We start from the raw sequence: 11,957 nt of genomic DNA, 5'->3' as shown, positions 1-11,957 counted from the left end.
AGAGGGGGGGGGGGGGGGGGGGGGGGGGGGGGGGGGGGGGGGGGGGGGGGGGGGGGGGGGGGGGGGGGGGGGGGGGGGGGGGGGGGGGGGGGGGGGGGGGGGGGGGGGGGGGGGGGGGGGGGGGGGGGGGGGGGGGGGGGGGGGGGGGGGGGGGGGGGGGGGGGGGGGGGGGGGGGGGGGGGGGGGGGGGGGGGGGGGGAATACAACCATAATAATAAAATAAGACTTTTGAATGTATTTGTTCAGGTTAAATCAAATATACATAATCTGCAGGCTAAAATACTTTTTATAAGGTAAATTCTTACTGTAAAAGTAGGATTTTTAGAAAACAGCTTTTATTTTGATAGGTTCCTTTCTGACGACATCGCAACCAGGAAGTGCCGTTTTCTAAACAAGGACAGGAGCAGCTGCGTGCTCTCTTTACTTGTCAAAACTGCAGGTTTAAAAAAAAAACAAAAAACTTCAAGCCGTTATATTTATCCTCATGTAAATGTATATGTTGTGACGTTTACCTGCAAACGGAGACTTCCGGTTCGGTTGCCACACGCCGTCTTTTGCCCCGCATGCACAGCAGGGTGACTGTGGTGCATGCGTCTGTGAAGGGCATATGGCGTGGCTGGCACTGCCGAGGGCTCTTCGGACCGTGCGCCCCTCGACACTGACCGCTGCCACGGGCAGGTTACCGGCGGCGGAGTCGGGTCTTCCTCCCGCTCCCGTCAGGACGCTGCAGCTGTGCTCCGCCTTATGTGCCGGACATAACAAGTGGTCGAAGGTCAAGCACATCAAGGGACCTAAAGATGAGGCGAGGGGACGGATATTCATGAAGCTCGGTTTGATGATAAGAATAGCAGTGAAGGGTGAGTTGGGAGTGTTTTTTTTTTTTTAAATTCATCTCATAATTGAGTTGTCGGTTTGTTGGCTGAATTCAGGTGCGTTTTTTTTTTTTTTTTTTTTTTATCTACAGAAGGTGGATCGAACCCAGAGCTGAACCTGAACTTAGCCCACGTAGTGGAGCAGTGCAGGATCAAGAACATGCCTAAAGCATCCATAGATGCTGCAATCAAGAGCGCGGTGGGGTGACAACACGCAGTCACGGATACATGAGTGGAAAATCGAATAAAAAAGCCTCACTAGTCTCTGACACAGTCATAGTTTACAGAAATTCAGTTTCAAACTAATAAATTCAATTTCAAATTATGCCGTTTAGATTCAGTTTTTCAATGTAATTTTTCAAGTTAAATGGTTTAAATTGAAATAATGTGTCACGTTGAGCAATTCAAATTCAGTTCTTAGTGACATATCTGTCTGCCCAGACATACCTGTCTGTACCGAGAGCATGTTAACAGATTACCACATGACATTAGTGCCAGTATTTTAATATATAGTTAGAATTTGTGTTGACAAGATGTTTTGCATTAATGAGCTAGTTTAATACGAAGTCAAAAATCCTTCATGTCTTCTCTCTTGATTTTACAGGAAAAGGCTAAACCAGCGTCCCAGCACATGTTTGAAGCTCGGGGGCCCGGTGGATGTCTGCTGCTCATCGAGGTCCTGACTGACAACAACTCACGCACTCACCAGGAACTCAAACGGCTGCTTATCAAGAACGGGTTAGGACTGGCTTCTTTTACTCTAACTGTGCTGCTGGAATTCCCAAAACGCCTGATGCTTGGTGGTTAAACAACCACCTGTTGTACACAAATACTATTTATAACACTTCTGAGGGGTTTACCTGAAAATATCTGTAACGCCAAACATGACTGAGGAAAAACTTAACAGTGAAAGAACTGATAAAACAAGATGGCGCTGTGTTGGAGAGGATCAGAAAGGATGAAGTGAAATTTAGGTTTCGCAGTAGTGCAGGGAATCATTGTAAACTGATGATGGAAGGTTAAGGCATCAACAGATGTCTCTGTACATACTGTGAATAGTAGATAAATTCATTACATTATGCTGGATCGTTTCACTGTAGAGGAAATGATGCAGGACAAGAAGCTGCTGACACGGATACAAACATCACAAATAAAAGACAATAGCGAGATGCAATATAGGAAATTTTGGATAAAGCATTTAGACTTAAGTCAGTGAGGGACTTTTGACGGAGAGATAAACGTACAAAAGACCAATCGGATGAGAAATGTAACTCTGCGTTCACCCTCAGAGGGATGCTGTCGGACGGAGCACGTCATAACTTCAACAGGAGGGGGGTGGTGGTGGTGCCGGGTCACAACGTCACTACAGAGAGAGCTCTGGAGCTGGCCATCGAGGCCGGAGCTGAAGATGTCCAGGAGACTGAGGATGAGGAGGAGAAGCCCCTCCTGAAGGTCAGACGGCGTACTGTGAAAAACTTTGTTAGAAATTCAGCGAGTATAAATGGAGTTTCTTCAAACTGAGGTGAATCATGTAATCCAAATGAGAAGCATTTTAAATCTTCTAGAGATGCACGTGATCGATAATTGTCATGTATAGCCATTACAATCCCAACTGTGGTTTCCAAAGCACTGTTTTATTCATTCTGTCATTATTTTTCAAACTTCTTTTTATATTCTGAGGTGTTTCTAATAGTCTGCCTCCCTGGTGTATGTAAATGGGGGATAAAAATATATCAATATAATGCAGTTCAGCGTTACATCACCTTTAACTACAACCGCATAATAAATACATTGGATTTTGAATTATATATTAACTTTGATTTTGAGAAGTTATTTAAAAAAAATAATCTTTTTTTTCTCACGTTGTATCAAACTGTTAATGACAAAACGGCTTTAACAACAAGGAAAATAACAATAAGTCACCACAGTTAAACTAATTGCCCGATCTGTTTCTTTCTCTTCAGTTTATTTGTGATATGACGGAGCTGCGTAAGGTCCGGACCTCGTTGGAGGAGCTGGGAATCCAGGTGACGTCTGCCTGGTTGGAGTTTGTTCCCCGCACTCACTCGTCTGTGGACCAGAACCAGCTGGATGCTGCTTCGGCTCTAATAGAAGCCCTCAATGACCGTCCAGATGTAGTTCGAGTGTGGGACAACATCCAGGCTGACAGCTGAGCACAGTTTCTGGACACTTGGTGGACACTGCATATCGTACATGTGGAATATATGATTTCACAGACGAAGGATTTTCCAACTTAGACCTTGTAAATCAGTGTGTGGTGATACTGCTGCATGTCATCATTAAAAACAGACATTATCAGGATGAAAGTCTTTCGCTCATTTCGATGCTGTTTGTATGGGGGAAAAAGATAAATTAAATGGAATGAAAGACGTCCTGGGAAGTCCCTTTTTAGTGAAAACATACTACCAAAGTGAAATCTTACTTTTTAGAGTTGAGGGAGGAAGGAATGTTTGTGTGTTAACAAGGAAGAATTTAAAATAAAATGCCAGACCCGCTCCAGATTTATAAAATAATTTGTGTCTGATGTTTTTACATCTTCTGTTATTGAAATTGCATCCATTTCTTATCTGTCATAATCCAAAATCTACACATATGCCGATATGTTTTCAGATTTGTTTCACTAAAAAGTCAGTTCTCAGGTTCGAGATTCAGATTGGACCAAGATTTGGCTTCCAAACTAGGTGTGCTGCCACAAATTCTGAAACTATCCCTCCAGCAGAAGTTGAAAACAGCCTTTTAGTGTTAACATCTGCACATATGAGTCATTATACACTGCTCCAAAAAATAAAGGGAACACTTAAACAACACAATGTAACTCCAAGTCAATCACACTTCTGGGAAATCAACCTGTCCAGTGAGGGAGCAACACTGATTGTGAATCAATTTCACCTGCTGTTGTGCAAATGGAACAGACAACAGGTGGAAATGAGGCAATTATCAAGACAACCCCTATGAAGGAACGGTTCTGCAGGTGGTGACCACAGACCATTTCTCTGTCCTTGTCCTTTCTGGCTGATGTTTGGTCACTTTTGCATTTTGCCAGCGCCCTAACCACTAGAGGTAGCATGAGGCGGTGTCTACAACCCACAGAAGTTGCTCAGGTAGTGCAGCTCATCCAGGATGGCACATCGATGCACGCTGTGGCAAGAAGGTTTGCTGTGTCTGTCAGCACAGTGTCAAGAGCACGGAGGAGACACCAGGAGACGTGGAGGGGGCTGTAGGAGGACAACAACCCAGCAGCAGGACCGCTATCTGCTCCTTTGTGCAAGGAGGAACAGGAGGAGCACTGCCAGAGCCCTACAAAATGACCTCCAGCAGGCCACTAATGTGCATTTTCTGCTCAAACTGTCCACTTTTATTTTGAGTGTGATTCTGAATCTAGACCAACATGGGATAATGATTTTGATTTCCATTGATCATTCTTATGTTATTTTGTTCTCAACACATTCCACTATGTAATGAATAAAGATTTTCAACTGTGATATTTCATTCATTGAGATCTAGGATGTGTTGTTTAAGTGTTCCCTTTATTTTTTTGGAGCAGTGTAAATACACAGGGCATATTTCTGATTGGAGGAGGACTTCTGTTTTTCTCACTTACAGAATCAGCTTGAGATTTTCCTCTTGTAAAAGTTAAATATTAAAATAATATATATTTTTATTAGAAATAAAACAAAAATAATACAGATGTTGAAAGGACATTTTGAGCCAAAGTCATCACCCCTTCGTATTACCCCTAGTGTCAACATCGCGGTCAATAAGATCCCACATTAACAGTATGCATGCAACATCGAGCGGGTACTATACCTTCAGCCAGCTTACTTTGTATTTATTTTTTACAACACCACATCATCTGCATATTTTTTTTATGTTGCAGTCTGAACAAGATCTTAGATCTAATCTACCAAACAACCTACAAGAACAGTGAAATGATACTTTGATGTTAACGGGGAATTCCAGTAGCTATATGGCTCTGAGCCCATTCGCTCTCTTATCAATGCTCGCCATCGATTCTCCTGTCAGTTCCTCTCAGCTATAGCATGGCGTTGATTGGCTTCAAGTGGTGGCCAATGTTGTGCAGTAACACGTGAGCTTAAGGCCAGTCCTCAGCCCAGTGCCAGAAGTGGAGGGTTCAACACTGACATCCGCAACATCACAGCGAAAACATTTGTGTTTGCCTGAATATGAAAGAGGAGAGTGAATATTTTTGAATGCATTTGTCTACAAAGGTGTTCAGAAGGATGGATATTTGATTCATGGCTGAGAGTTAAAGGTCAACAAGGTTCTGACATTGTGGTGCAAATCAGGTATGTTGTATTTATTCACTTTTAGTTAATTTGTGATCCACTAGCGAGGCATTTTTTTTTCTACAATGTAACGGCTGCCTTTTCTGTGCACGAACACTTTGTGAAAGAAGTATTGACACTATCCAGTATTTGGGGGCAGAGTATTTTGGGAGGGGCATTCTGGGAAATCAAAGCTGCGACGAATCTATTAAAGGGGAGTATAGTATATTAAACATCACTAAGAAGTTCCTATTTTGTCATTCAGTAAAACATACTGAGGCAAATTGATTATAAACAAAAGTGAGTACAATAATGTAGCAAACAGTGTTTTGAATACTATAATTGCAGTAACAGTTGAGGAAAGTCAAATGTCTTTCCAGAAAATGAACTAAAATGTACAAAAAAAAAAAGCTAGCATAGGATCTCTTTGGCCTAAACAAAAATACGTGCGTCTAATCATCTGTAAGCCAGCGGAGCTTCATGTCTGACTCCGACCTTATGAAGAGTGGGGGACCAGCAATGAGGAGCCCTGAATGCCGTTCGCCTCCAACTCCCAGGATGGAGCTGCTCAGCCCCTCCAAGGTGAAGGACTGCACTCAGAACGTCAAAGAGGTCACACAGGTATGGGGGGGGGGGGGGGGGGCGAGAGCCTCACATGCACTCAGTCTCTGGCTGTGCGAGAGCCAGAGAGTCCAATTTAAGAGCACTGAATGAATACATTTTGTCATTCGCCACCCAATTTACTGCTGGCCAGCTTCAGTCCATCATCAAAGAGCTTACAGTTACCATGTTTTTATCTCCCAAAAAAATTTAGAGACTCCCAGGAAATTTCCATGATGGACAACAGCCGTTAATTAAACTGCTAGTGGAAAAATCAGTAGGTGGTTTGGTGGCTGGATGTTTTCCTCATGGGTGTGAACAACACAGTTACATTGAGCCCTGAGGCTCGGCATTCTGCATCACTGCCTCTGTGGGAGGGTGTGAGGTGGTTATGAAAAAAGGGTCACTTGACTCTTCTCTGTCTGTTCATCTGATAATCTATTAATCTATCTGATCTAATAGATATATCTTTCTGTATCTCAGACATCTATCTGAAAGGTTGGTGAGAATGCTGCCTCCACTCAGAACCTGGTCAAAACAATACATCTTCTAGAAAGGCATGTTAGTTAGTTTGAGTTCAAAGAGAAAGTTATGAAAACACTGAGGCTTTTTTTCACAGAATGTACTTGTTTTCATTTTAAACCAAAAGGTTAATCGAAGTAAGAAGAGTTGCAGTTTCATGTTTTTTATATGACTTGTGGGAGAAATTTTTTTTTTATGCATTAAAATGGCACTAAAGAGTGACCATTAAATGTTCCAATTTCCACGAGATAGAACATAAAGAGTAAATGTTCATGTGAGAATAATTGCATACTGATGCATTCTTTATGCCTTTATGCTTAGGTACTTTCTCTCGAGTCTGATGCACTGCTTGAATATAAACTTGAGGTGCCAGAGACCACGTGGTGGATCTTGCTTCACTACAGTCCCTTCAAGGCATTTTGGGACTGGATTATTCTCATCCTGGTCCTCTACACAGCTGTGTTTACTCCTTACTCAGCTACCTTCCTCTTGGATGAACATAGGGATTTACGTCAGAGGAGTTGTGGCTACACATGTAACCCTCTGAATGTGGCGGACCTCATGGTGGACGTGCTGTTTATTGTGGATATACTCATCAACCTTCGAACAACATATGTTGATCAAAACGACGAGGTGATTACCCAGCCGAGCCGGATAGTCAAGCACTATATCAAAGGCTGGTTCCCTATTGATCTGTTTGCAGCGATCCCTTTTGACCTTCTCATATTCATATCTGGTTCTGACAAGGTAAGAAATCTGCTCTTTTGCAAATTTTATTCATTCACTTATTTTCAGAAATACAAAGTTGTATTGATTCTAAAGTTACGTTTTCTAAAGCCAATCCAATCCTGCCTAACAATGATCTTCCCTGTTGTTGATGAACACCAAAGATGGCAACCTTAACAAGCCTACTAAAAACAGCTCGGCTGCTGCGGTTGGTCCGCGTGGCAAGAAAGCTCGACCGATATTCCGAATATGGGGCCGTCGTCCTCTTCTTGCTCATGTGCACCTTTGTGCTCATCGCCCATTGGCTTGCCTGCATTTGGTACGCCATTGGCTTTGTGGAGAGGCCGTACACAGAGACCGGCTGGCTGGACAACCTAGCCGAACAGCTAGGAAAGGTATACAACGACAGTGACTCCACTTCTGGTCCGTCAGTCAAGGACAAATACGTTACCGCGCTGTACTTCACCTTGAGCAGTTTGACGAGCGTGGGGTTCGGTAACGTCTCTCCAAACACCAACTCTGAGAAGATCTTCTCCATCTGCGTCATGGTCATTGGATGTGAGTTCAATAACATTGTTGGGGACTGTGTAGAAATTACTGGGATGGCAAAACGGGCTTTACAGCCTCCCTAGTACTTTTTGTACAGTCTCTTAATAGATAGAACAAGAGATCAGCCTGTTTCATAATTTGCATTTAAGCATATTTATCACTGCCACAACCTGTGCCTTTTGTCATTTTTGCTTCTGTCTCAGCTCTTATGTATGCCAGCATATTTGGGAATGTAGCTGCGATCATCCAGCGGCTTTACTCTGGTACAACCCGCTATCACACCCAGATGCTGCGGGTCAAAGAGTTCATTCGCTTCCACCAGATTCCAGGTAGTTTGCGCCAAAGGCTCGAGGAGTACTTTCAGCATGCTTGGTCCTATACCAATGGTAGCGGCATGAATGCTGTAAGTAAAAACCATGACAATTCTTACCCATGTAACATGGTTGTTCAGTATTCCCGATTTACATCTAATCCCTGATATGTTGATGGCTTTGTATCGCCCTAATTCAGGTGATGAAAGGATTTCCAGAGTCTTTGCAGGCAGACATTTGTTTGCACTTGAACCGATCTCTGCTACAGAACTGCAAGGCTTTCCGTGGAGGCAGTCAAGAGTGTCTGCGTGCCTTAGCCATGAGGTTCAAGACAGTCCACGTTCCTCCAGGAGACACTCTGATCCACTATGGAGACATCCTCGACTCTCTCTTCTTCATCTCATGTGGTTCCATCCAGGTCATCAGGGATGACGTGGTTGTAGCCATATTAGGTAAAGCTATCTGACTGTAGACAATTTGACTGGTTTCTCAAAGAAGTCCCAGAACCATTCTTCAGAAAGCGTCTTGAATAAAACTCTTCATCCTCTTTCAGGAAATAATGACATTTTTGGCGAACTCATCCACCTGTATGATGATCCAGGAAAGTCCAATTCAGATGTGTACACCATCACCTACTGTGACCTGCACCACATCCCGAGGGACGACCTGCTTGAGATCCTGGATATTTACCCGAGCTTTGCAGACAACTTTTGCAGGAACCTGGAGATAACTTGTGACCTGAGAGATGTACGTTTGCACTTGGCTTTAAAGAAGACAAATGTTGAGATGTGAAAGGGCACTTAATGCTACAGATAGCGTGGTATTCAGTCATTTTGGCTATGTGACGAATATGATTTGTTTCCTGTGGTCATCAGGCTGATCAAGTGCCACCAATAGTAACAACTGATGATTCTGGTGATGACTGTGGATATCGCCACAAACCAAGACACAGAATCCACTCCATGAACTGCCGAATTAGGCCAGGTGAGATATGTAGCAGAAAATAGTCACTAAACCTGTGACACTGACCGGCCAGATAAGTTCTGTGTTTTATTGCCTCCAATGTTCAAGTGTGTCTTTTTTTTAGCTGGCATGGGCGTAGGGTTTAAACTTTGTCAGTAACGGAACCCATCAGTTAATTGATTATGAACAAATCGAGTTTTTGATAGGCTCTTATTGTCAGTAGGGAGAATTTGAATGTTCTGCTCAAGTTCATACGGGGTTGGAAATCAGACAACAGTGATTTCTAGATGTCTCCTGATGTCCTGGGTATAATCACGAATGACTGCTTTCCTTTGAGCAGATGGAATTGACCACGAAGACTCGTACCGCCTTCAGTCCTTCCGTCACTCACCTCCCCAGGCCCACTGGGATGATCGCTGTAGCTGTGGATCCCCATGTTCCCAGTCAAGTGAGGACCTGGCAAGGCCTCTTGCCCACAAAGTAGAGCTTTACCCTCCGGAGGATGCCAGACAGGACTACTCTCCCTCTGTCGTGCAGCTGCTGCCCCCAAGTGGCACCTCAATGGGGAGGGATGCAGTTTTGGACCAGGGCCACCAAGGTAGATAGAAATGAGTCTTGATTGAAAATTGTCCTCAACATGCATACAGGGTGTGTTTACCTTAAATTCAGATGTTCTAAACATGATATGATGGGCCGCTGCTGTTGATGTTGTATTGTTGACTGATGCGTGAACGTTTAAGATCCTTGTAAAACGACATGATTTTGGTTGCTTTTTGTGTACCCTATAGCTATAGAAACACCTTCTGCATTTCTTCCTTCAAAGCATTGCTCTACATTGCCACTAGTGGCCAAAACCTCACAAGGTGCCTTTAGTAAATCTCTACTTATTTTATTCAAATGATGTGGGTAAAGATTTTCCAACAATTTCATGTCTTTATATTGGTCTCAGCCTCACCTTTGAATGTGACGGGAATGTATAGCTACTGGCCAGAGCGACAGCCACAACAGTTTTCCAGTCGCACCTGGCGATCAGCCTCTGTACGCAACTCATACCACCCACCAGCCTTCACAGAAGAGAGGCCCAGTGACCTTGAGTCTCGACTTGAAGTTTTGCATTCACAACTCAACAGGTGCATTTACTGTTGCTCACTATTTAATCTCAGCTGCTTCCTTTAAGAGCCACATCAACATTCCTCTGCTATTTTCACAATCTCCTAATCTCAGTCTCTTCCTTCCCCAGACTGGAGACTCGCATGGCGGCAGACATTAATGTTATTCTGCAGCTTCTCCAGAGGCAGATCGCTCTTGTTCCTCCAGCTTACAGCACTGTATCATCTACTACCCTCCCTACTGATTCTCCCGGTCTGTATGGGACTGGGAATCCACTGCTGCGCACCATGTATCCCATTTCCCCCAATCAGATAGACAGCCGGGCCCCCACACAGGTAAGGAATTCTCCCAAGAAAAACTGGAAAATTCATTTTGGCCAACCCTCTTGGGACATTGATGTCTTTGTTAAATAAAACAAATGCAGCATGCTGTCACATCTCAGCCTTTGTGATTTCTTCGCTTCAGAGCTCGTCCCAGACTGACCTTAAATTCCCCAAGAAGTCCCAGGAGTCACTGTCCAGCGGTATCCATGTGACTGGGGCGTCTGATGACACCATGTTCATGACTGTAACTCCCGAAACTGACACCCATACAGGGTTAACTCCTCAGCTGCCCCAGCCAGCAGTCAAATCCTCCCTCATGGCGAACTCCAGGCTGTGTGGAAACCTCCGCTACCCATCGCTACCAGGGAACCTGGACCTCAACGCAGGACTGGCTGAGATCCAGAAACATCTCTCAGACCCGGTGCTGCCTGTCATCTCACAGCAAGTGTGACTTTCCACACAGCAATTCTCTGCTCCGTAAAGACACACGACCAGTCTGTCTGCAGATTCAATTATCATAACACATTTAGACAGCAAGTTGTGTTAAAATCAGGTAATGGTGGCCAGCAAGGATTTCCATTCCACGTTGACACAGGATAACACATCATCAAGGACGACAGAATAATACTTGAAAGAGTTCATCTCATTTGAACAAATGATTGATGCAATACAGTTATCATACTTTTTAATGGATCATTGCCACTTTTTGAGCACAGGAATCAATTTTTGTTTTCTTCTTTTACGTCCTCTTGTAACACACCAGCTCAGTAAATATAGGGAATTGCTGTTCCATCCCTGTCGTGTGAAGTTTAATCCTGATCCTGTTTAAATCCTGAGTAATTCATCTCCCTCTCTGACAGAGCTTCTACCATATTGTAAGACCAGAGCCTGACTGATACTGACGTTGTCAGGCGATTACCAATATTGTTATTTGAGAGCAAAGTAATGGTTCCACATTTTGGAAAATAAACTTTTTTGCAAAGATTTAAAGGTTCTGGTGTCAAATTTAGGGAGATCTATTGGCAGAAATGGGATACAATATTTTCATTAAAGTATAATCACCTGAGAATAAGAACTGTTGTGATTTCCTTATGTTAGAACGAGTCCTTAATATCTGCATAGGATTTGGGTCTTCTTCCACAGAGTCTATCATGCTGCACTGGCATTTTTCTACAGTAGCCCGGAAAAGACAAATCACATTTGTTGCTAGTTTCACGTCAGAGTCTCTCAAATACTTGGAAGGGGAAGGAAGGGAAGGTGATGGGTATTCAGTTGGTTGCATCCATAGACTGTATACAAAAGTGAACGCAGCTCCAGGGCCGAAAAAATTAGGCCAATGCGATAGTGCCTTGTGCTGCAATACCAGCGAGTAGACCGCTCGAGGTTTGAAATACAAAGTCAATAAAAATTTTCCACGAGTGTTTGGTGTTGTTAGCTAAAATCACTCCTTCTTATTAGTTTTCTGGCGGTCCATCTGAAAATAATCCCATAATTAATTAGAAAATAGGCCTCAAAAAGCCATATTTTTGGGGGCGTGTCTGTTTGATTGGCGTGCCTGTGCAGTCAGGATTTCACTGTTGGTGAGAGGGATGTAGTGTCATCGGGTTTCCAATCAGATGGAGTCAGATCCATACTTGCTTCTCTCAGCTCGTCCAAATATGGTCACTAGCTAGC

At 43.7% G+C, this 11,957-nt stretch overlaps 3 protein-coding genes across 3 annotated transcripts in view; all 3 read left to right on the top strand.

The window, feature by feature from the left end:
- The window catches only part of LOC138617029 (elongin-B-like), a 247,018-nt gene that overhangs the window by 160,435 nt on the left and 74,626 nt on the right, over positions 1-11,957 (top strand). The gene's annotated exons all lie outside the window — the stretch shown is intronic.
- taco1 (translational activator of mitochondrially encoded cytochrome c oxidase I) lies at positions 373-3,392 on the top strand. Its single transcript, XM_069691619.1, has 5 exons — positions 373-857; positions 965-1,071; positions 1,477-1,610; positions 2,162-2,324; positions 2,837-3,392. Exons 1-5 carry the CDS (start codon positions 608-610, stop codon positions 3,044-3,046), a joined length of 864 nt encoding a protein of 287 aa, XP_069547720.1. The 5' UTR covers positions 373-607; the 3' UTR covers positions 3,047-3,392.
- Positions 5,660-10,734, top strand: kcnh6b (potassium voltage-gated channel, subfamily H (eag-related), member 6b). The gene is made up of 11 exons (XM_069691280.1): positions 5,660-5,800; positions 6,623-7,048; positions 7,192-7,585; positions 7,780-7,979; positions 8,087-8,339; positions 8,441-8,634; positions 8,763-8,871; positions 9,191-9,448; positions 9,800-9,980; positions 10,091-10,295; positions 10,426-10,734. The coding sequence occupies exons 1-11, from the start codon at positions 5,660-5,662 to the stop codon at positions 10,732-10,734; spliced, it is 2,670 nt and encodes an 889-aa protein (XP_069547381.1).

The sequence above is a fragment of the Brachyistius frenatus genome, unplaced genomic scaffold (genome assembly GCF_029030835.1).
Source record: "Brachyistius frenatus isolate BFR_SWC_R1_liver_20210118 unplaced genomic scaffold, ASM2903083v1 Contig_11, whole genome shotgun sequence".
Classification (NCBI taxonomy): Eukaryota; Metazoa; Chordata; class Actinopteri; family Embiotocidae; genus Brachyistius; species Brachyistius frenatus.
This window is presented reverse-complemented; position numbering and strand designations above follow the sequence as displayed.